The sequence below is a fragment of the Salvelinus namaycush genome, chromosome 2 (assembly GCF_016432855.1).
Source record: "Salvelinus namaycush isolate Seneca chromosome 2, SaNama_1.0, whole genome shotgun sequence".
NCBI lineage: Eukaryota > Metazoa > Chordata > Actinopteri > Salmoniformes > Salmonidae > Salvelinus > Salvelinus namaycush.
Genome location: NC_052308.1, coordinates 61229912 through 61255426, shown reverse-complemented (window position 1 = coordinate 61255426; position 25515 = coordinate 61229912). Strand labels below are relative to the sequence as shown.

The following is a 25515-nucleotide window of genomic DNA, read 5'->3' as shown; positions in this document are numbered from 1 at the left end:
TCTCGTCCTCTTCCTCAGGTAGTTAAGGAACCTCTTACAGGCAGAGAACTTTGGCTTTGCAGTAGAGAAAGACAAATTTTCCGTGTCATCGGCATCATCATGGTCCTCCACTTCAGCCACTTCAAGCAGAGTGTCCTCTGTGATGAGCTGGTTGGACAGGGGGAGGCTGACCTGGACTGGCTTCTGCTCTACAGGAACTCCTTCCTCCTTCAGAGTGAGGACCTCCTACTCACACCTCGGAAAATTGGCAAAGGACCAGGAAGAGTCTCCATTCTCTGAGGAGGGATCAGCATCTTCCTCCTTTCACCAAACAGCCTTGCAGCCAATCAGCCTTTCCCCAAGAGGGTCTGATGCAGAGATCTCGATATTGTCTCTTTGGCCAGCCTCTTCCAACTCAGTGCAAATCATCACTGACAATGTTTTAAAGCTTAGGGCCTAAGGAAAATCAGCTAGTACTGCAAAAATTACACTGCCTCAAATTACAGTGTATTTTCATTAGGCTATTATAACAAGTCACATGAATGCGTTTCACATGTATACACACAGGATGTAAAACACGCAGTAACATGTTATTCATTTTTGCTGTACGTCCTTCACCTGTACCCCTTTGCTTTCCGTAGCTGATTTTTTATTCAATCGTCTCGGGTCGACAACTGTTTTTTTAGATGGCAAAACTTGGGATTTTCGGATATGTAAATATTATTTACAACGATTACTGGTGATACTAGACATTATCACAAGTTACTTCTGAAGATACAGTCGTACAGCTGTCAGCTTTGGTTGGAGACTTTCATTTATCATTACGACAAGCGAAGAAGCTTTTCTCCGCTGTTTGTTGTTGCTAGTGCGCACTACCCAACGACGTTAGCTAGTAGCACATCATCATTAGCTAGCTTGCCAACTATCCATCTACATTTCAAAACTGTCCTTTGTTTTTGTTTTTCGTGGCGCGTTGCATTTGCATCAGTGATGATAAAAAACACGATACAATCTGCCGGACTTCTGGTTTTGTTGTGGTTGTTATTTGGGGACTTTGTCTTTGTTCTGGGTTGGTTTCACAACAGAGTCAAAACGTACAACAACCAATATTCTTCCAAAGAAGATGCTCCTGACAGTCAAGACCAGAGCTGTTTTTGTCACGTAAGTACATTCAACTTGCAATATCAATGTCCGTTTAGGAAGGCTAAATGACTGCGTTGGAGGAACATTCTTCTAGCGTTTTCTACTGTCACGTTAATTTGACGTCATCATACCAAGATAGCTTGCTGGCGCCCTAACATCCAACTTTATGGACAACCGGGCATAACATCTAACCCTAATCATATGGTTTATTTTGCCTTGCACATCGAAACACACTGACTTGTTAAAATGGCTGGATAAAGATACTCTTAGCCAGCTATTTCCTGAATTCAACAGTTGTTTGTAATTGCTATACGGTGTAATTTGACACAACCAATATCTCGTGCTTGTGCGCATCTCCACTCAATAACGTTACCCCTGTCATTGTCGAACTTTCCCTTATCATGCGAATATCTGATTTTAATAAACCAAATCTGCCACTTCCAGTCTCACACGTGTTTGTATGCCTATGTCGTGCAATGTTATATTGCTATGTATGTTTTCTTGATGTTTGTCATTCATGCCAACTTTTGAAATGAGTTAGCTACTGAGATGAGTGTATGTGATCGACGGCTGACTTGACCCACATACTGCAATCCATTTTTTATACTATGGCACGTGCCTTTTATTATTTCTAACAAATTGCACTCACATGAGTAATATGAGAAGACCCGAGACGTGGTATCGTCTGATTGGCCATACTAAAGTTTCCTTCCAATGAGTTTGTGGGACATGTAGTCTTCTCTTCCGTGAGTAATACTTGTTTTAAATGTCCTTGAATCGAAGTGAAGACTACAAATGTCAGGTATAGAGGCGGGACTAAGTTTGACAGCTGCAGACAAACTTGTTTGGAGGCTAGGCCTGAGCAGGAGAATTATGCATGAGGAAAATAAGTGGTCTGAAATGACAGCTCATCCCCAGGTTAGGTCAGAGTCGTCCCATCAACTCTGGCAAACTCTCACCTGTCTGTTGAAGTAGGATACAGCAGTCCATAAGGCTGGTCTTAGTTTTGTAATTTAAAACTACTGTTAAAGATAGCAGCTCCTCAGAGAAATAGGCAAATTAAACTATAATTTTAATAAACAACAACCAGGGAAACCACTCAATGGTTTTGAATTCTCCGGCATGCTCAGAGGACTTTGTTACTTATGGATGGCTTCACTGCTTCCCATCACATTCTCTGGACAGCTACACTCAGAGGTCAGATATATGGTTATGCTTCCAGCTGTGGGCTATATGATGATGCTTGTGTCAATGTACAACTGTTAGTTACATTTCTGACATATTGTCACAATGACATAGAATAAACTGAAAGAGAAACGTCTTTCTGCTCTTTGTATAGTAGCCAGTTTGTGAAACTAGTTGTCAGTAACAGCTGGTCAGATAGGCTACTCGGTTTTCTCCTCATCATGACACACAGCCATTGATGTGAAAGTGACTGAATAGTCTACACAGTGCTAAGAGAACTTAATTTCATAGAATTCTTGCAACATGCAGTCTTGTGCAACTTGTTCTTGAAAAATAGTGAATGTCTCTGCTTTGGTGACAGTGACCCACATACCTTTCATACGACTGTAGTTAGAATATACTCCTGAAATGAGTTTAACAAATATTTTCTGTAACACCATTTGCATTTATTGGGTCTAGACCTGAATACTTTATGATGAGCGAGAGCGAGTGGGAAGACTTAGGTGTCTTCTGGACCAGACCAACGCATTTGGTCTATTTCATTATGCATGGGGGAGTTAAGCCGGTTGTCTGCAGGTATCAAATGTATGAAAAGGTGGAGGGAGAATGGTAAATGTTTTGGTAACCAAATTTTGGCCAACAACCTCAACCGGCAGCTGGGACAAACGTCATCATGCTGCTTAAGTGTTTTGTGGTGTTTGAGAGTATGTGGCAGTTTTAAAGGAGGCTAAATGTGTGTACGAGGAAGTTAAGATTTGCAGGCCATCTTTTGCCCTCGTTCTGTCCCTCTCTCTCTGCCCCCCCCCCCCCCCCCCTTTTTTGTCTGAATCCCATATCACCCACTCGCCCCACGGCCCTCCATTTTCACCAAAGTGTCCCAAAGCTGAATGAGGGAATATTTTGGAGGGTTTAGGGCCTAATTAGACCCTTCGATAGCCACTTTGACAAGTCAACGCTGCTTCAGAGCGGAGTGTTATTTTATTTTGTGCAATTTCACCCCAACAAGGTGTAGCCTAAACAAATAGTTAACGGTCCGGTCTGCAAGTAGCCTAGTTTTAAAATAGTCCATGATATGCTTTATGAATGTAAAATGCGGCCCGCCAATGCACGATTGAACATAATAGCACGGTTATTATGGATAATTTATTTTGAGCGGTAATGGCTAGAAACAAGCTAGACTAGTTTTACTATTAAACTTAATGCTGCTATTGTTTTTAATTTCGTAAAGCAGCATGTGTTTCTTAACCAGGCAAAGGGTGTCTGGTGATGACTGGTTAGCTACAGGGAAACAAAAAGAGTCACCTGTGCGATGTGTATAATCGGCGGTGGCGCTTGAGCGGAGCCTGTTTGCCTAACCTGCCCACACTCATCGCTTTTTCACCTGCAGCTCACCAGCTGATGTAGGCTAGGGTGTGTGTGTGGCAGGTTCTTCTCACTGCTGAACAGAGCCGTGCTGAGCATCTATACTGTTAGTATTAATTGTGCTTATCACTAAAAAGCTCTCAATCTCTCCAAAAACGCTTGTCCAGTCCACTTAGTAGTCTAATTTTATGTAGAGAGATAATTTAGTCTTGTCTCGTTTTAGTCAACTGAAATTAACAATCTTTTTGTTTAGTTATTGTTTTCCCTGGGTCTATTTAGTCAGTTATTGTGTAGTCAATTGCCACTGAAAAATTGTTGTTTGATTAATATTTTAGTCACTATTTTTGTGACTAAAATTAACACTGGTGTACAACCTTAATTCTTAAGGCGTTCTCCGTGTTGTTTCCCTCAGTTGACAGGCGTCTTGGATGACTGCTTCTGTGACATCGAGAGCATCGATGTCTTCAACAACTTCAAGATCTACCCCCGCATTCAGAAGCTGACCGAGAGAGACTACTTCAGGTACTACAGGGTAAGTAAATAGACTTGCAGAGGTGACTAAACACCCCCCTCTGCATCTTGATCCTGGACTTCCTGACGGGCCGCCCCCAGGTGGTACGGGTAGGTAACAACACATCTGGCATGTGCCCTCTTCACGACTGTCTTGGTGTGCTTGGACCATGTTAGTTTGTTTGTGATGTGGACACCAAGGAACTTGAAGCTCTCAACCTGCTCCACTACAGCCCCGTCGATGAGAATGGGCGCGTGCTCGGTCCTCCTTTTCCTGTAATCCACAATCATCTCCTTTGTCTTGATCATGTTGAAGGAGAGGTTGTGGTCCTGGAACCACACGGCCAGGTCTCTGACCTCCTCCCTATAGGCTGTCTCATCGTTGTCGGTGATCAGGCCTACCCCTTTTGTGTCATCAGGAAACTTAATGATGGTGTTAGTCTTGCAGAGGATGTCTCTGCTTGGGACTACTGTTCTTGTTGGAATTGTGCTACTCTTGTTTACATTATAATGTCCAGGGGTGTATTCACTAGGAACCAAACGGATGCAAACGGGCTGAAATAGGACGGGACTAACCTGAACATGTCCCATAGGGTTGTTTAGCAACAAAACCAAACCAATGTGTGCGCAACTATGGAGCAAAACAGACGGGGTTAGCTTAGATTGTTGAAAAATATATATAAATGAGCACTTATGGTCTCAAATAAATCATTAGTTGTTGGTTAGCTAGCTAGCTAATTTTAGCCATATTAGCATAGGCATGACATGAGTCAAAACAACATCGCAACGAGCTAAAACGAGCCACCTACGATTCCCAACATGGCAGCTTCTTGTTATTGTTGCTAGCTATCTGACTGTTCAGAATCATAACCCCACACGGCCTTCTGCCTCATTGATGCTTACGCATCATTTTTGTGACGTTGTAAGCCAACCCTTCTATAAGAAAGGCTTGTTTTTGTTGCAAAACATTTTCCGTTGCAAAACAGTGTGCTCTAATGAATACACCCTGACCAGGAAAAACTTGCTTGGGCCCTTGTTACAGCAAAAACGAATCATGTGTTCTAATCATGGTATGTGATACTTGTCAGGTACAGGAAGTGTGAAAATTAGATGCTCCTCATACTGAAACCTAGGTATTAGAAAGAATGCATGAGGATGACATCACCGTGTGGATGTAACTGTATCTTAAAGGGAAATGCAGTAGGTCCAGTCCAGTGCTGACAAACCTTGTCATCCCTCTTTCCCAATCATCCTCTTTAGCTTCTCTAGACAGTCTTACGAGTTGCACATATGTAGAACCTGATGCAAATATGATATCATTCTCTCTGATAACAGGGGACAGAGTGCTGTTACATTTGTATAACTGCTCGAACGCTTTCCCAACACCTAGCATCCATAAGAAACATTGAGGCCCATTGAGTCACTTAATCTTTTCACAAAGGCAGTAAAAAAACAATCACTCAGTGTGAGTCCGGCTGTTGCGTTCATACACCATTCATACACACCAAGCCACCTCATTCTAAAGGCAGTGTGTATTGCCCTTTTCCCACTGTGAACATCCCATCAGGAACTCTGAAAAGGAAGAATGGACTCTTAGGAACATCATTAATATTTTCAGAATACTCATCTGGCCCCTAGTGTGATGATCCGATTAAGTTTCTGTCTACCGCTGGTTAGTAATCTGCTGCTCTACTAGTCACCATCCCATTGACTGAGCGACACTTTTGAACCCACAGACGGTGTCACCTTTTTATAATTATGAAGTATTCTCCTCACACCGTCGCCTTCGTATGAGGTCGACGTATCCAATGACGAGCACGACTGGAAAAAGGTCACCAGCAGCGACTATTCCCTGTGGCGTATACGACGGAGCTCGTCTCTGGAACGCGTCAACGGAAAGAGAATCTGAGTCATTTGTTAACATCGTTATTTGAGACACTTGTGCTCATACATAGAAGTCTGAATTGGGAAAACAGTGAATTTAGCCTAGCTGTTCTGTCTTGCCTGTCTCCAACACATCACATCTCTGTGTGACGCAGTCACTTTCATAGCATATACCATGCCATCCCAACTCTTCTCTTTTCTTCTCCACAGGTCAACCTGAATAGGCCCTGTCCCTTCTGGGCCGACGATGGCCACTGCTCCATCAAGGACTGCCAAGTGGAGCCCTGCCCAGAGGTCAGTTCAACCGACCCACAATTATCTACGTTGGTCCCCAAATCGACTTCTAGTATTCATTACCCACAGGCACCTCCCGTAGGTCTGAAATGGTTAAATAAGTATTGGCAATGTGGTGAAAATTCCACGTAGGCTACAACAAGGTGGATCTATTATTAGTAAATTGCTAATCACTCTAATTATTTTAGTTCTAGGCCTACAAGAAGAGACTGGGGCAAGGGCCCCTAACCCCTAGTGGGTTAATTTACAATTGTTAATATACTGTTGCCCGAGTCTTTGTATTCTAATCTGTGTTTTCTGTTAGTTATAGCTTAGCCTTTATGACCTGCGTTCTGCGTTGTTGACAGTGATGTTCACCTGTCCCATCGGTTTTCTTTGTGTGTGTTTGTTTACAGAGCAAGATTCCAGTGGGAATTAAGTCTGGAAACTACAATAGGGTAAGGCGGTCACTCCCCAGACAGACAGGCAACGTTCACTCAGTCATTCAACTGTAATGAATACAAACACACTCTACAAACACGTTAAAATGAAAGGACAGAGAATGTACCATATGCACTCTCGATTTTCATGCAATATGGCAAAGAAACAAGAGTGTGCTTACTATGTTTTAAAAGAATTAGGGCGAAGGAGTAAGTTAAACAGATAATACTGTGTAAATTGATGGTTGGAAGGATTTATAATAGTTGAATATGTTCTAAAACATGTTCTATTTTATATCTGATTTAACTGAGGGTCTCTGGAGTGTTATGTACATGTAGGCTAGGCTACCTCTAGAGAGCAGACAGAAATAGGAAAGAGAAGCAGGCGTTTGTTTGCCTTGTCACAGTGTGGCCAGGTAAATAGTGTGTGTGCTTGCTCAAGCACTTTCTGAATAGGTTATGTCCAAAATGGCGCTCTATTCCTTATATAATACTCTACTTTTGACCAGAACCCTTTGGGCCTTTTGGAATAGGTTGTTATTTGGGATGCAGTCTCTGTCTGACTTGGCTGCTGATTCCATACTTAGTGGCCACTGAAATCGCTCATTACTCTCTGTCCTCCTGGCTATCTCCTGTGGTAGGGGTAAGCGAGGGACATGTTTGTTGGCGAACGCTTGGGTCGTGTTCAGTAGGCACGAAAAGGTGTGAAACCGGCAGGTACTATCTGATTTTGTCCAATTACAAATGCTTGTTTTTGTTCTCTTCTGCAAAGTGTTTTTTTTATGTGCCCTAATGAACACGACCCTGGCGTAGTGCCTTCTGTTTATCTTGTAATGACCCACCAGTGTTTGTTGGACATCTGGACTGATTGCCAGTCAAGGTCAAATCCTGCTGTATCTTTAGTTAGTGGGAAAAGTTGATGTTTGGACACATTGGTTGAGCTTTTCAATGGGCTCCTAGTTTGGTGTATTTAGTCCCATGGCTTTTTCACACTTTCCACTCCAGCAGGGGCTATATACATGATAGGGGTAGTAACATGGCTATAGGCTACATTATGTACAGGGCAAGGTTTGTTTTTCACCTTTTAATGAAATCAACCCCATCTCATAGATTTTCGACCAACAGCGTTAAGCCAGACAGCTCTTCAAAACTGTACAGTAGTTTATTAGCCACATCTGGTTTGACCTCCCGAGGTCTCTGGTCCCTTATTGTGTAGTCTGTTGTATGAGGATTTTTGCCACATCACCCCCAGTGTTAGGGGTTAGCGCTAAGTGTGCTACTGGAGACGTGTGAGGCAAAAGGCTGATTAAATTCACAGTTCGAGGTGTGGTGGGGCTCTCCCACAGCTGAAGGCACAGAGGGAGAACTGTCTAGCATATTCTAGGCAGCGTTGGCTAGAGACGCTATGTGGCTGGCGACGTGGCCATGCCGCAGGAAAAGCACAGCAGGTGCTTGTGTGTGAGGTCGTGACGAAACATTAGCTGACTGTGCACATTAGAGTTGTTTATTTAGCTTTTAATGCTTCGTTGCTAGTGGCATTAGCTTAACCAATTTGTTTAGCCCCTCGGGCATTTATTTTCTTGACTGACCTTTTATTTTAAAAGTTTAGTCCTATTGCAGACAGTGTGTGAAGAACTCAAGTTGAAGTATGCAGAGTAGGGAGCCCTAAATGACGGATTTAGCCTAGCCTAATTGATAACAAAGATGGGTCGTTCCATTTGATTTCAATCACCTTTTGACTGCACCCCTTTTGATTTTAACGAAATGTTTAATACATATTTATGGTAGCAGTGGTCAGAAAGTAGCTTTTTGGGCTTGAATGCCAAAACATTTAGGAGATAGAGGTGCTCAAAGATGACCCATTTTGCATACCCCTCCCTACCATGAGACATCCATGTCTTCATCACTGGAAAAGATAGGTTGAGTTTGATATAAGCTTTTAAATTATAGACAGGGTTGTCAAACTATTGTATAATTTTGTGACAATGACATACATTTTGTTTTACCTAAATGTTGTATCTTCGACCCGATTTTACATCTGAGGTGTTTGTTGTGGCAGCATCAGCATGGTCTTGAATATAGGTTGGGTGTCGTGTTTTGGGTGATACATGATCTTAAATGGCAATACAATTGAAATGTCAACTTTCAAATAAATGGTAGCACAAGGATGGTTGGAGGTCCACACATCAGACTTAAATAAGAATATATTTTGTTTTAAATTATACTGCCAATCTTCCATAGGAAAACTATTGAAATAGAGATAATAGAGTAGACATTTCAATTGACATTTGATGGTGGGTGGACTAGTGGCCATCTTTGTGGTAGTAATTGGAAGTAAACATTTCAATTAACATATAAATGATGCACCAGCTAAATTGCAGGGATATATCCTAGTGTTGAGCAGTATCCAGATTTCCATACCTTCACACCGTGCTTGTGCCATCCGGGATATACTGTATTACCGGTAGTGCACAAAAGGGGCGCTATTATAATTATAACGTAAAAAAAGCTCCTAAAAGTCACTTACCAAAATTGCTAACAAAATGCTAACAAGTACTAAGGAATACTCATAGCGGATGCTAGGTAAATGCTAATGAGCGCATGCAAACATTTACTATTAGGACAGACAACCCAGCTCATAAAGTTATGCAAGTATTGCAAAACACAGTTTGTAGCACGCACAAAACAAATATTAGGCAGCAGGGATCTTAATACAGGAGGGGATGTTCTCTGCTGCTCCAAGAAGCTTGATCTTGCAAGCTAACATTAGCAAGTTGTCAAAATTAACAAGTTAGTAAAAACCCAGCTGGAGAGAATTTATTTATAGATAACTTAATAGTTATAGGATATATAGCTGGCAAACAGTAGTGAATTTCATACAAGTGTAACTTGATCACCTCACTTAAGTTGTGCTGCAGGAGTGACTCACCCATGTTGCTCGTTGTGCTTCTTTGTAAACAAACACGAGTGGCTCAAACTGCTGTTTTTGGGGAACTAGTACTGGTAAGCTTCATAATGAAAAATTATTTAACGGCTGAAATGATGAACGCAATCTGGCTTATCTATTACCAAGTGAACAAGTTGACTGCAGGTATTTATACATATTAAAAAAACGTCACTTACCAGTATGCTAACAACATGCTAACAAGTACTAAGGGATCCTCATAAAGGAGCACATTTTGTACAGTTTCTTACCTAAACTATACAAGTAACTCAAAAACGCTACTCACAGTTGGTTGCATGCAGGGTCACCACTTTAGTTTTAGAAGTGGGGGGGACATAACCTTGTGAAGTTGTTTGGGGCATCTAAGCTAATTGCCTGCATTTTTACACAATTCAATATGCCATCTCTATTTAGAACAAAAAAGTAAGCAAAAATGCCCACAGTCATCAAGCTAGGTAGGAGATAATTATTAAATTGAAGTGATTAAGAAGACGAGCTAGATCAAAGGGAATTCAATAATAAATATTGTGTTGCACCGAACAAACTCTTTAAAAAACACAGACTTTTGAATTGTCTTCATTAAGAAATCCTCTATATCAAATTTCAGCCAGAACGACCAACCAGGCCGAGCCACCTGCATGCCTGACCCCCACCAGTCTAGTCAATAACTCAACTCTCAACACAATTTCCTTCCCAGTTCACACCTTTTAATTTTCTTAATTCCAAGGGAAAGTTTTGGAAACAAAAAAACAAAACAAAAAAACCCCACATACACCTTAAATGTACATTAACACACAGAAACCGCAACTTTTCCATATAATTAATCTCATTCATCTCAATCTCTGACTAATAATACTGTGAGCTCTTTTTACTTGCACACAATATAGCTATGTCGCCCTGTCTTGTCCCTAGGGGTCCAACACCCTGCAGTCCCCAAACACACCCCACTCAGCTTTAGGATCTAAGCGAAACAATAAATGATTAGTTTCGGTTGTGTTAGGCCAAGATCAGAGTGACATCCCACAGGACGGCACACCCCCGGGGCCAGGACTGAGCAGCCCAGCAGCTAGGGATGGCCTAAATGGGTATCTCCCTTGACGTGGGCATGTTTTCAATACAGACTCCTTTAGTCGTACTGTCTTCCCTATAAGACAGGTATTCCCAAACTGGGGTACGCCAAATAAAAATGTGATTCACATTTAAAAAAAAAAAATGTTCAGTCCATTTATATTTTCCAACGTTTGGTTAAGGTTTTTTTCTCGCCCGAGTAGCCTCGTTTCACTGCCAAAAATAAAATTAAACCATCTAAAAACCAAATGCAGAGCATTTAGCACAGTTAACTTAATAGTTATAAGATATCTAGTTGGCAAACATTTAGTTGGCGCATGCTGCATGACAGTGAGGGACTCACAAGGGTCTCTCGTTGTGTGCTTTAAACAAACACCACGTGACACGTGACTGGGGACTACTGTAAGCTGCATAATAATGTGACAAATGAAATGAAGAACGCAATGTTCTTTATCTCCTAACGCAGTGGTTCCCAAACTTTATATAGTCCCGTACCCCTTCAAACATGACCCTTCAAGCACCAGGGTCAGCGCACTCTCAAATGTTGTTTTTTGCCATCATTGTAAGCCTGCCACACACACACTATATGATACATTTATTAAACATAAGTGTGAGTTTTTGTCACAACCCGCCTCATGGGAAGTGACAAAGAGCTCTTATAGGACCAGGGAACAAATAATAATATAATAATCAATCATTTTGCGCTTTATTTAGCCATCTTACATATAAAACCTTATTTGTTCATAAAAAATTGTGAATAACTCACCACAGGTTAATGAGAAGGGTGTGCTTGAATTGAGTTGTATTGGAGAGAGTCTGTCTTAAATAATTTCCCACGCACAGTCTGTGCCTGTATTTAGTTTTCATGCTAGTGAGGGCCGAGAATCCACTCATAGGTATGTGGTTGCAAAGGGCATCAGTGTCTTAACAGCGCGATTTGCCAAGGCAAGAAACTCTGAGCGCAGCCCTATCCAGAGATCTGGCAGCGGCTTCTGATTGAATTACATTTTTCACAGAACCTCTTGTTGGAATTTTGAGGCTCTCTTGTTCAGATATTGGTAAGTGGACTGGAGGCAGGGCATGAAAGGGATAACGAATCCAGTTGTTTGTGTCGTCCGTTTCGGTAAGGTACCTGCGTAATTGCGCACCCAGCTCACTCATGTGCTTCGCTATATCACATTTGACATTGTCCGTAAGCTTGAGTTCATTTGCACACAAAAAAATCAAACAATGATGGAAAGACCTGTGTGTTGTCCTTGTTAATGCAGACAGAGAAGAGCTCCAACTTTTTAATCATAGCCTCAATTTTGTCCCGCACATTGAATATAGTTGTGGAGAGTCCCTGTAATCCTAGATTCAGATCATTCAGGCGAGAAAAAACATCACCCAGATAGGCCAGTCGTGTGAGAAACTTGTCATCATGCAAGCTGTCAGACAAGTGAAAATTATGGTCAGAATGGAAACTTCAAACTCGTTTCTCAATTTAAAAAATGTGTCAATACTTTGCCACTTGATAACCAGTGTTGTAAAAGTGTTACATAGTCGCTGCCCATATCATTGCATAATGCAGAAAATACATGAGAGTTCAGGGGACTTGCTTTAACAAAGTTAACCATTTTCACTGTAGTGTCTAAAACGTCTTTCAAGCTGTCAGGCATTCCCTTGGCAACAAGAGCCTCTCGGGGGATTCTGCAATGTACCCAAGTGGCGTCGGGAGCAACTGCTTGCACGCGCATTACCACTTCACTATGTCTCCCTGTCATGGCTTTTGCGCCATCAGTACAGATACCAACACATCTTGACCACCAAAGTCCATTTGATGTCACAAAGCTGTCCAGTACTTTAAAAATATCCTCTCATGTTGTCCTGGTTTCCAATGGTTCGCAGAAGAGGATGTCTTCCTTAATTGACCCCCCCCCCCCCCCCGTAAACGTAACGGACATATACCAGGAGCTGTGCCAGGCCCACCACGTCTGTTGACTCATCCAGCTGTAACGCATATAATTCACTGGCTTGTATGTGAAGCAGTAATTGTTTCAAAACATCTCCTGCCATGTCACTGATACGTCGTGAAACAGTGTTGTTTGATGAAGGCATTGTCTGTATAGTTTTTTGGGCCTTTTCCCCCAACATTGTCCCAGCCAAATCTGCAGAAGCAGGAAGAATTAAGTCCTCCACAATAGTATGGGGCTTGCCTGTCCTAGCCATTCGGTAGCTCACAATATAAGACGCTTCTAGCCCCTTCTTATTAATGGTATTTGTTGCTTTTATACATGTCTTACTACTTGAAAGTCATCTTTATTCTCGTTCCAAAAACTCCTGTGGCCTTTTCAAATTGTTATGTTTCGTTTCTAAATGTCTGCGCAAGAGTGAAGGTTTCCCGTGAGAGAGTAATGGTTAATGTGATTGGATGTACAATTTTTGACATCTTGTTGTTATTTCGCAGGACACTAGATGGTTTGATTTTATTTTCGGCAGTGAAACGAGGCAACTCAGGCGAGGGGGAAAAACTTCACCCAAATGTATAGCCGCGTTGGAAAATATAAATGTACTGTTTGAAAATGTGAAGATTTTTATTTATTTAATGTGAATCACATTTTTATTTGGCGTACCCTTGACGGCATTGCGCGTACCCCAGTTTGGGAATACCTGTCCTAACGTATTGCACAAGTTGACTACAGGTATTTACTTAAAAAGTAGCCAATGTCTACGGAGAGTGGGGTGATATGGGAGAACTTGGGAAGGTTGAACACCAGACGGGCTGCAGTGTGCTGGATAAGTTGCAGGGGTTTGATGGCACAAGCTGGGATCCCAGCAAACAGACAATTGCAGTAGTCCATACGGAATAGGACGATGGCCTGGATTAGGACTTGCGCCGCTTCCTGTGTGAGGAAGTGTTGTACTCTACAGATGTTATAGAGCATGAACCTGCAGGAGCGAGTCACTATTTTGATGTTTGCCGAGAACGGCAGGGTGTTGTCCAGGGTAATGCCAAGGTTCTGTGCACTCTAGGAGGGGGACACCGTGGAGTTGTCGACCATGATTGAGTCATCTTGGAGCGGGCAGGTCTTCCCCGAGAGTAAGAGCAGCTCTGTCTTGTCGAAGTTGAGCTTGAGGCGGTGGGCTAACATCCAAACTGAGATATCTGCCAGGCAGGCAGAGATGCGTGTCGCCACCTGGGTGTCAGAAGGGAGGAATGAGAAAAGTAGTTGAGTGTTATCTGCATAGCAATGATAGAAGAGACCATAAGAGGATATGATGGAGCCGAGTGACTTGGTGTATGGAGAGGAAAGAGGATGGGGCCTAGAACCGAGCCCTGGGTGACACCAGTAGTGAGAGCATGCGAAGTGGTTCAACATTGAGCATGTCTATCTGTTTTGGCATTCAGGTCCAAAAAGTAACCATGGGCAAATATGTATGGAAAGTTTTGTTCAAATCAGAAGGGGTGCCATCAAAAAGTGATTTAAATCCAATTGAACAACCCAGCTGGAGCATTTTTCTTAGGCTACAGAGTTTTTCTTTAAAGTTATTTTATTTCTTCTAGCTAATGCTAATGCTATTTTCTATCCTTGTGGCCAGTACTCCCAGGTGGCCAACGCCAACACAGACATAGTAGATTGTGAACAAGCCCAAGACCTGGGGGCCATTAACAACACCCTGAGGTAAGAGCACACGCATGCGACTTCCCTAAAAGGCCTCATACATACATGGGCATCTGTTTTTGATAAGAAATCACTAAACCAACACTGCAAAACATGGTGGTTATTTCAGATGAATGAAAGCATTGTCCGAGAGTGGTTTTCTGTATTACTTTTCCTCCTCCTATAGTAACTATAGTAAAGAGGCCTTTGAGGACTGGGCCCGGCATGATGACGCACAGGACCACTTCTGTGAGCTAGATGGTAAGGCCCACTCTTCTTCCACTTCAATTCTCCACCTAAGAGACTTATAGGCATTGTCTAAAAAGTCTTATCTTTTCCATTCATATGGGATCGAGGCTGGTGTATTTCTTCTAAGACTGGAAGGGGCCAGTGTGTGAGAACCACTTTTATCAATTGTTCTTGGGCGTGAGCTACGCTATAAATCTTGAAAATAGAACCAGAACTTAATTACACGCTCAGTAATCTATGATGGACAAACGCATGTGACTGTCTGAGAGTATCTGTTTAGAGAGGTGGAGACTTCTCTAGTCTCGTTAGAGTATTTTCTAACACGTCTCCCCCCCCCCCCCCCAGAACATAATCAAGCATCTGATCAAATTACGAAAATATTTAGTTCTGGGTGTCTGAGATTATACGCTCAGCAACGCGAGCCTCTCGTGAAGATGCGCGTCTTACATCCAGGTTTCATTCAAATTAGTAGGAGCGTCTCTGCAAATAGTGTGCATTTAGTGTAACAGTCACTTTTTGAGGTGTGAAAACATCTGACAAATTTTGTTATTGGGGTCAAATACCCCTTTAACATTGACAAGAGAGATTTTATAAGGTGTATCTCAATGGTGAAAGTGATTCATCCATCCATCCCAATGTTCTCTCATTCTTTCTCACACCTTTTTTCTGTCAGATGAGACGTCACCAGATGCAGACTATGTGGACCTGCTCCTAAACCCAGAGCGCTACACTGGCTACAAGGGCCCCTCAGCCTGGAGAGTGTGGAACAGCATTTATGAGGAAAACTGCTTCAAGTAAGACACACTCTCACACACACACACACACAAAAGAAACTTGTGCACATGCCTCTGAATGCAGTTTTACACACACATGAACTCAATCTCACACATGCCTCCTTGCGCACAGTCCACTCACACATACCACGAGGGACGATGTTCCCTAATCTGTAGCTAGCTGAAATATTTCAGCTTCTTCCCTCTCTTCGATGGGCTGATGTACAGTCAGGTCCATTATTATTGGCATGTGTGCATCAAATATCCACCACCATATTTTACTGCAGCTACAAGGTACGTGTCTGCATATGCTTCTGTTTTTCAACACCAAAACCACCACTGGTGTGCGTGGCCAAAGAGTTCTATTTTTATGTCATCTGACCATAGCACAGGTTCCTATCAAACTCTAGGGGGAGCTATGGTCAGATGACATGAAAATAGAGTTATTTTGCCATGCACACCAGTGCTGGGTTTGGCATCAAGAAAGGGAAGCATATGCAATAAAGTACCTCATACCTATGGTAAAATATGGTTGTGCATCTTTGATGTTCTGGGGCTGTTTTCCTTCCACTGGTCCTGAGGCCCTTGTTAAGGTCAACGGCATCATGAACTTTACCAAGTACCAGGACATTTTTGCCAAAAAACCTGGTTGCCTCTGCCTTGGCTTCAAGTGGATTTTCCAGCAAGACAATTACCCGAAGCACTGATCAAAATCCACAAGGAAATGGTTAGCCACTGAATCAACATTTTGCAATGGTCATCTGTCTCCAGACTTGAACCCCATTGAAAACCTGTCGTTTGAATTGAAGAGGGCAAGTCCATAAGAGCAGGAGAATGATATGGCAAGATTCTGTATGGAGGAATGGTCTAAGATCCCTGCTACTGTGTTCTCTAATCTCAAAGGATTTTAGAAAAAGGGGAGGGTGCTATAGTATTAAACAGGGGTGCCAATCATCAATAGTATTAGTGTAAAATAATATAATTTCCCAATTACTTTGAAGATGCAATATAGCTCAGTATTTGTCAAATTTATTTTATAGTATTTTTTTCCCAATTTGTTTTGCTCGTCTTTGTCAAGTGTGCCAATAATCATGGACCTGACTGTATGTCTTGTGATAAATCCAGTATAGGGTCTGATTGTGCATTGTTTGTGGTTTGCAGGCCCAGATCAGTGTACCGGCCCCTTAACCCACTGGTTCCGCCCAGAGGTAAGGGATGCTCTTCTAGCTTGCAGCCTGTATTCACCATCATGGATTGTCTTGTCTCCATTGTCCTTGTCAGGGTGGCCTGTATTTTACACACTTAAACCGACAGCTATTTTTGTTTTACATTTGCCCTCTGTATTCACATGCTTTCACTTCGCTATTAGGTTATAATAATAGTTGTTATATTGTTTCCAGAATCATTTCTAGAAATGTGTGTGTACATATTCAGCTTCTGTGTAATAAATATTGTCCTCTATCAGCTTACCTGCTGGTAATAGATCGTTGATGGTAATAATTATAGCAGTGTTTTTGTTCATGTTTGCCTTGTAGTGTTACTTGAGTTATTCATAAGTAAAAACTGTAGAGTTTTCCCCTCCCAGAAGTCTGTGTGTGTTTGTGTGAATGCGTGTCCTCGTCCATGTGTAATATTAATAGCCCACAGTACGTGTGTAACATGCCTTTGTCCTCCTCTCTCTTTTGTATTTTTTTTCATTGCCATAGGAGGAGATGATGACGGTAAGTTGGAATCTATGCATGTTAATCTATGTATATTGAATTGTGTTATTTATAATATGTTTTAATGAATGCAAACTGACACAAGGCCTATTGTCGTCTTGTATCCGTGCAGGCGAAGGCTTCTACAACTGGCTGGAAGGTAACTTTTTAAAAATGTATTTTTATCTCATCAAATGTTTTTTTAAATTCTCTTCAAATTGGCATTATTTTCACTTCAAATACACAATATATTTTGGAATGAAGCAGTGGTACATCTTGTATCAGCACTGTTACAACCTACAGTCATTTCCCTGTATGAGACACCACAGGACAGGTAGAAACTTCTAAATGAATTGCACTAGAATGGGGTTATTTAGTCCGTTTCAGAATCAATTGGATGTTACGTGTCATCGTCGAATGCCGCTTAACCACACCACTCAGAACAGCCACTCGCATCCAAACTAATTCAGCCGAGACACTCTCTCTTCAACTTTTACTCTTGACAATGGGTTTTCAACATCTCTCAGGTTGCATCCCAAATGTCATATTTTCCCTATGTCATGATGCACTACATTTGGGGGCTCTGGTCAAAAGCAGTGCACAATATAGGGAAAAGGGTGCCAAAAAAAAAAGTGCCCACTTTGTATGCCTTCATTAAGTTGTTTTTTTTCAGGCAGACAGTAGGGGTGGAAAACTATTGAGGTGGGCTACACAGTTCCATTCCTTGGCTCTAGTATAGCGAAGACTATGAAATAAGCCTTTGTTGTGAATGTCCTGTGACGTGCAGACACCCTTACTGGACCAAGAGAGGGGACTCTAGTCACTCAAATGTGATGAGTCGACAACACACGCATACACAGTGATGGCAGAATTTTTCTGAACTAGGGGTGTGTGTGTGTGTATGTCTCAAGCTTTCTTTTTTTCTCCTCTCTTTCTCTCACCCTCTCCCACCTCTCCCCCTCTCTCTTCCCATCACCCCTCTACACACTCTGTCTCTTTCGCCCCTTCCTCCCTTTTAGGTCTGTGTTTGGAGAAGAGGGTGTTCTACCGGCTCATCTCTGGTCTCCACAGCAGCATAAACATCCACCTGTGTGCAGAGTACCTATTGGACGGTAGGAAAAACAGACCACTTCCTCTCCATAGATGTCAAAAACAGTCACCAGCGTTATATGGTCATATAATTATAATTCTTAGAATAGAAGAAGCACCTCGAGTCTATGGCAATTTTGATGATGAACCATGGCAATTTGGGTGGCGGATTCGATCTCTGGTTGTAGTAATGTGTGTGGTTTATTGGTGTTTCTGTGAAACCAATTGAGCATTTTCTGTATATTTACTCTACTTTTGTAAGTGTTATTGTATTGGGATACTTTCATATGGGTCTGTTTTATCATTGTATAACTGATTCACTGTGTTTACTTTGTAACGTCAATGCATAAAGGTTTCTAAATCAGTGGTCCCAATTGTTCGCCCTAACGTCATCATCGCGTTGTGCCAACATCAATGTAACCCTCACTATTCACTCACTCCTGCTCTTGTCAGAGGGCTGGGACAAGTCCCTGTGGGGCCCCAATGTGCAGGAGTTCCGCCAGCGCTTCGACCCGGCCGAGACCAAGGGCGAGGGTACGCGGCGCCTCAAGAACCTCTACTTTCTCTACCTGATCGAGCTGCGCGCCCTCTCCAAGGTGGCGCCCTACTTTGATCGAGCCTTTGTCAACCTGTACACGGGTGACCGTCAAGAGGACCGAGCCACCAAAGAGTTACTGCTGCAGTTCTTCAACGAGACCAAGTTAGTTTTTTGTTATTTATTTTACATACACTACTGTTCAAAAGTTTGGGGTCACTTTGAAATGTTCTTCTTTTTGAAAGAAAAGCACATTTTTTTAACATAACATCAAATTGATCAGAAATACAGTGTAGACATTGTTAATGTTATAAATGACTATTGTAGCTGGAAACGGCAGATTTTTTGTGGAATATCTACATAGGCGTACAGAGGCCCATTATCAGCAGCCATCACTCCTATGTTCCAATGGCACGTTGTGTTAGCTAATCCAAGTTGATAATTTTAAAAGGCTAATTGATCATTAGAAAACCCTTTTGCAATTATGTTAGCACAGCTGAAAACTGTTGTGCTGATTTAAAGAAGCAATACAACTGGCCTTCTTTAGACTAGTTGAGTATCTGGAGCATCAGCATTTGTGGGTTCGATTATAGGCTCAAAATGGCCAGAAATAACTTTCTTCTGAAACTCGTCAGTCTATTCTTGTTCTGTGAAATGAAGGCTATTCCATGGGAGAAATTGCCAAGAAACTGAAGCTCTCGTACAACGCTGTGTACTACTCCCTCCCTTCACAGAACAGAGCAAACTGTTTCTAACCAGAATAGAAAGAGTGGGATGCCCCGGTGCACAACTGATCAAGAGGACAAGTACATTAGTGTCTAGTTTGAGAAATAGACGCCTCACAAGCCCTCAACTGGCAGCTTCTTTAAATAGTACCCGCAAAACACCAGTCTCAACATCAACAGTGAAGAGGCGACTCCGGGTGCTGGCCCTCTAGGCAGAGTTTCAAAGAAAAAGCAATATCTCAGACTGGCCAATAAAAAGAAAAGATTAAGATGGGCAAAATAACAGACACTGGATGGAGGAACTCTACCCAGAAGGCCAGCATCAATTTTATGTTATTTTAATGGACAAAAAATGTGCTTTTCTTTAAAAAACAAGGACATTTCTAAGTGATCCCAAATTTTTGAACAGTAGTGTATTTTTTTTAAAGGGATTAAAAAAATATTTATAGAAGAGATAGTGAGAGAGGAGGGTGACTGAAGAAAGATCGAGAGAAGGTGGATAAATTTGCTGTAGGCTGGATTCAAACCTATGCCGACACTGTAGACATGCGCCAGAGGCTGCAGCATTACAGCTAGACCAACCAGGCCACAAGACCAATTGAGTCTTAAGGATCTTTCCCCCTACTGAACTCTAGGGCTTCAATGAGACCATGAGTTTCAGTTCAAGTGGTCGGTTTTGACTGAATTCGAGCGGATATTGTCTTGGCTTTGAAATAACCGTCTATTCTCGTCTCCCAGAGCTTTCTCAATGCACTTTGACGAGAAGTCCATGTTTGCTGGGCAGAAGATCGAAGCAAAAACGTTGAAGGTGAGTCCACGCATCTCACTTTCATTTCACTATTAGTACCACATAGCAATGCTAACTAACATGCTTATATTTGCCATAAGCAAATTGTAGAATAGGTATGACCCGTATCTCAATGGTTTGGTCCCTACCATAGCTTTGTACAGTGGGACTTAATTTGGACTGTGGAGAGCAGATGTGTCTATGCAGATTTCTGTGCTAGCTCACTGCACGAGTGGCTAACTAAAGGAGCCAGTATTCGGTCAACAGACAGTGTTTTTTATGCACTATGTCCATTGATCTTGACTTGACACTTCCATGATATGGCCTAGCAGACCTACATACTGTACATTTAGGCTGACATGAAGTCATAATAGCTAAGCTAATGACAACTGACTTGGTGTGTGTGTGTTTAATTCCTCAGCCTCACTGATTATGACTAAATCTGTTCAAATTATACTGAATGAATGCAGGTGTTTGCAGGCTATTTATCCACATTGAGCCTAGCTCATACCCCCACAGGAAGCAAAGGTTGAAACGTTCCCGTCTCTCTCCCCGTTTTTACCAGGAGGAATTCCGGCTACATTTTAAAAACATCTCCCGGATCATGGACTGTGTGGGCTGCAGTAAATGTCGACTGTGGGGGAAGCTACAGGTACGCCATTTTGTGCCTCTTGTCCTGTGTCACCGTGGTTATTTTTAGCGGTAGTTACCCATTATCTATTGTGCTGTGCTGTAGTTAGCTGTTATGCAATGAGTGCTATTTGTGGATGTGATCAGACAATTTTTCATTTATTTCTCTTCATATCAGGGTTATTTAGTTACGTTGCAAATTACAGTGCAACTTGCTTCAGTTTAATACATACTGTAGAAAATATATCTTAAATTCTTGATGTATGAAGACTTAATTAAAAGGCTACTTTTCTGATTTCAAACTGATCCGGGCACATAACACGGGCACCATTTATAAGCAGTAATAATACCCTTAGGACAATAACCAAAACCAATCAATTTTGAGTAAAGTCAAGAGGAAGAAGCAATATGGAATTGTACCCTATATCGTGGGACAGTGTTAGATCTGATGATGTACAGGAAAATATTACATACCAGTATCCACATCCAATGTTTCTGAGTATTTACTGGATATCAAATATGTTCATAAGGTAAAAAGAGACTCTGAACATTGAAATCTACGCTCCCATGTGGTTCATGGGCGACAATGTTTCAACCCTTTTGTCAGTGTCTCAATCCTGGTCCTGGGGACCCAGGGCATATTTGAGTTTTTGCCTTAATAAGAAGACGTATGATTCCACTAATCATAGACTTGATGATTAGTTGAATCAAAAGTGTGCAGGACCAGGTATGAGAAACGTTAAAATAATTAGACGCTCATGAAACCTTATCACCAATAAACCACGTGGGATCATGGATTGGCGTGTGTGCTATCTCAGGCTTTCTCACATGATAAACCCATTGCTTCCCAACACCCCATTGCAGACCCAAGGGCTGGGCACAGCGTTGAAGATCCTCTTCTCTGAGAAGGAGATCAAGAATCTACCGGAACACAGCCCCTCTAAGGGCTTCCAGCTGACACGGCAGGAGATAGTGGCCTTGCTCAACGGTTTTGGGAGGTTGATACCACTTTTATACACGTTGTGTCTTTATGGCTGGTGCTACTGCCTTGGAAACTGGGTGGTGTTCATTAGGGCACACAATGGAAAACGTTTTAAAACAGAAAACAAAAATGATAATTTCATGCTGGAAAAATCCAGATAGTCCTTCGGTTTCAGTCTGTTTTGCTCCTTTTGGTGCGTAATGAACACAGTTGGCCTCATGATGGGCGATTCATATTATTTCCCACTAACCCTACCACCCCTCCCCTAATTGGATTAAACTAAAACAACAACACTCAGGCTTCTACTTCCAGCGTATATACACTATATATATTTTACAGACACAATCAATTTGACAATAGTTATATTTTGTTTGTTTTTAGTCCTGTCCTTCCTCAACCTCTTCCATCTATTTTTGATTTAGATTTTTTCTATTTGCCATATATTTTTAACTGTGCTGTTTCACAAAAGTTCTGAACCTATATACATTTTACAGACACAGAATATTTTGCATTTGTTATCTTGTTGTTATTAGTCCCACCCTTCTGCTCCATTCAACTCCTCCCATCTATCTCTTAACACCATCCATATTGGATATGTATTTGCCATATATTTTTCAACTGTGCTGTGATGCTTCACACAAGTTCTGAACCTTTCTATTCTCATAGTTTCTACAGATTGTAAATTAAAGATAATTTCTTTTGCTAAAAGTATAATATAATACTATTTGCAAAAAATTGTATGTTTTATTATTATTGATTGATTATGACTTTTCAAATCACTATCTGCAGCGTTAGCTCCAGGTAAATGTTGCAATTCTTCAACCATTACTGGACCTGTGACCAAAAACAAGCTACATATGGACAGTCCCCCATATATATTACATTCTATTGGTTGCAAGAAAAAAATCCGGCATCGTTTTGCGTATCAGTTCATAAACCATGTGCTATGGAATTGGTACATTCAAGTAGTGTTAGCATCTCTCTTTCTCTCACACTCTTTCTCGCGCTTTCTCTGTCGTGGCATTTCAAATGACTATTAGCATAACATACATTTAGTAAATATTGCCAAATACTGCATACATTGTCATAAATAGTTTCTCATTCTATTTCTCTCCCCATCTCCTCCCCCCTTCTGTTTCTCCCCTTAGGCTCTCCACAAGCATCCACCAGCTCCATAGTTTCCGTGCCTTGCTGAAGGAGAAGAGGTAACACCCTCCAACAGCACTACCACCTCCTAGCCACCAGGTGGAGCCAGCCTAGAGGGAACTGCAATAGTCTTATTCCTCCCCAGAATAAGACCAAGTTCAGGGACTTCAGGACAGACACTGAACCCCCATCCCCTCCTCCCTCCTTCCTTCTTCCTCTATGTATAACTCTCCTTCTCTCCCTTTCTTTCTAAATCTTGGTCTCGTCTTTCCATAGAGCATAGCGCTCAATGTGAGAAATCTGTACCTCATTTAATTTAGTTGTTTTTAAATGTTTGTTTTTACTTTTGTGGGTGAAAGTGTTCACCATTTCAGGCATACTAGTTGTGAACTAGACCCATCAGTGAGTGTGTGTGTGTGTTATTGGTGTGTGTGTTATTGGTGTGTGTGTTTTTTTTTGTTATTGTTGTGTGTTTGTGAGAGAGTACTTGTTTGTCGTTGATCGCCAGTTGCAGCTAAATGATAACGAGAACTAGGATTCATTCCATACTTTTACGACCACAAACTTGATAAGCATACTGCGTTTCGCTATCCTAGAGGTGTAACCTTTTTTCTGTGTGAGTGAGTGCATGTAATGAACAAACGTCTATGTGAGTGACTGTCTGCTTTTTGCTTTTGTCTGTGCATTTAACTGTTTAGCGGTGTTTTTAACATCATCTCCACGTGGCAATCCAGTCTTTCTGCGCATCACAAATGTATTATATAAAGCCTAATTTAAATGTGAAAAAGGAACGATTTGCCGATTGTGCATCTGTTGACAACGATACGCTTGCGTTACTTCTCTCATACCTATTCTATTTGGTGGCAGAACGGTTCATGGTGTTTTATTCTTATCCTATTATTTTATTGTTTTTTATGAGAGACGAGACTTGCCAGGGTGACGGCAATCCCAAATGTGTTTTCATGGCAATGAAAAAGCGAAACCAGTATTTGTTTCATAGTTCACTGAAATAAGCCGTCATCCTGTGAAACTGCCACGAGGGAGAAGAGTACTGTTAAAGTATAATGGAGAATGCAGCCAATGGTGTGAAAAGAAGCAACTCGAAACAAGCAGTGGGATTTGTTCCCCCGTGATGGTCAAGTTCACTGGGGTGTTTTGGTGAGCTTGCCATGTAAATCAATTCAAAATGGATACGTGTAATGGCATTTAACGTCACACATCCTTTTTATACTGTCATACCCTTTAGGGCTTGGACGATACCAGTATTGCGATACTCGTTAGTATCGTGGTAAGGAAACAAAACACAAAGCGGATTTAACTTCTTTAGGAAAACAGCCCTAACGTTCCACACACTATACATGTTTTATTTCTGTCTGAAGTAGCTATTTCACCATGTGGACCAAAGATTTTACATTGCCTTTTTTTCTATCATGTCAAAGCACATTTGAGTTTTTCCGCCAGATACGTTTTTAGTTTGTGCATCCTCACCCCCTTGAGTAACATTGGTTAGAAAATGTCGCAAGCGAAGATTGACTTATGTGCAAAGATCAAACAATCGGTAGCCATACAATACCTGTGTAATACTTTGTAACACATGTTTTGTAAAAGAAAGATCTCTATCCAATCAAACAAAGGTAGACATGGGGTCCAGTAAGTAGGAATTGAGTCAGTGGAAGCTGCCGGATGCTTATGCTAACATAAATAGGAACGCTAATGTCGCCTTGAAAGTGAACGCTATAGAGATTGAACAAGCTGTTCCTTCTTTGCTTAAAATGAAGGAAATAGATAAAATATTATCTTAGAGGAAAAGCGTGTGTGCATGTGTGTGTGTCTGACTGAGCCTCGCATGCTTTCAAAAACACCAGAACGTCCTGTGCAATCCACTTGTCTGCCTTAAATTCCAAAAAAGTGTTTAAAAAAAATCATAATAAAAAAAGCTTGAGCCTACTTTCTTGGATGAAATCCACAATTTTGTCTCCAATGATTTCAATGCTCTTCTGCTAGCTCTGCCTTTGTAACATATTCAGATTACCCAGAAAGTTGTACTATTTGTAAAAGGAAAATTACTGAACTTTTTTCAAATCTATATGAATATATATATATAGTTGCACCTGTATTGATGTGTATTCTTATTTGATTATATTTATTTGAATAAATATTTCTGGTTGTCATTCAAAACTTTTTGTGCATCTTTTCAGATTTGTACCATGATCTATTATGTGCAAGCACTTTCGGAACAATACTATTTGACCTCACTGTAACAAAGGTATACTTTATACCCCTCAAAGCAAGTTCCACTGTGTTGTTTTGTCATTGTTCCCCTTTTAATCAGGGACTGATTTAGACCTTGGACACCTCGTACCCCTGCTCTATACGTTTAATTTAATATTTTTAAGTAATTTTTAGCAACAAACCCTGAAAAGGGTTCTGTTGTGTTATTTGTACTTGTTCTGACATCATAAACGAAATT

At 41.4% G+C, this 25515-nt stretch overlaps 1 protein-coding gene across 2 annotated transcripts; it reads left to right on the top strand.

Moving 5' to 3' along the window:
• The first annotated feature begins 623 nt into the window (after positions 1 to 623).
• LOC120065338 (ERO1-like protein beta) lies at positions 624 to 25216 on the top strand. Of its 2 annotated transcripts, none has more exons than XM_039016258.1 (16): positions 624 to 1140; positions 4082 to 4201; positions 6274 to 6357; positions 6753 to 6794; positions 14368 to 14450; positions 14617 to 14690; positions 15352 to 15472; positions 16613 to 16659; positions 17158 to 17172; positions 17285 to 17311; positions 18171 to 18263; positions 18694 to 18940; positions 20239 to 20308; positions 20853 to 20939; positions 21782 to 21915; positions 23048 to 25216. In XM_039016258.1, exons 1-16 carry the CDS (start codon positions 970 to 972, stop codon positions 23106 to 23108), a joined length of 1476 nt encoding a protein of 491 aa, XP_038872186.1. In that variant the 5' UTR covers positions 624 to 969; the 3' UTR covers positions 23109 to 25216. The 2 variants fall into 2 exon arrangements, with proteins under 2 accessions (XP_038872186.1, XP_038872194.1); XM_039016266.1 differs by lacking the exon at positions 624 to 1140 and adding an exon at positions 2025 to 2319.
• Positions 25217 to 25515: the final 299 nt, after the last annotated feature.

Coding starts and splice junctions, on each gene's coding strand:
- LOC120065338 (XM_039016258.1), top strand. CDS start 970: ATGATAAAAAACACGATACAATCTGCCGGACTTCTGGTTTTGTTGTGG. Junction 15,473..16,612: donor TATGAGGAAAACTGCTTCAA/GTAAGACACACT, acceptor TGTGGTTTGCAG/GCCCAGATCAGTGTACCGGC. Junction 20,309..20,852: donor TCGAAGCAAAAACGTTGAAG/GTGAGTCCACGC, acceptor CGTTTTTACCAG/GAGGAATTCCGGCTACATTT.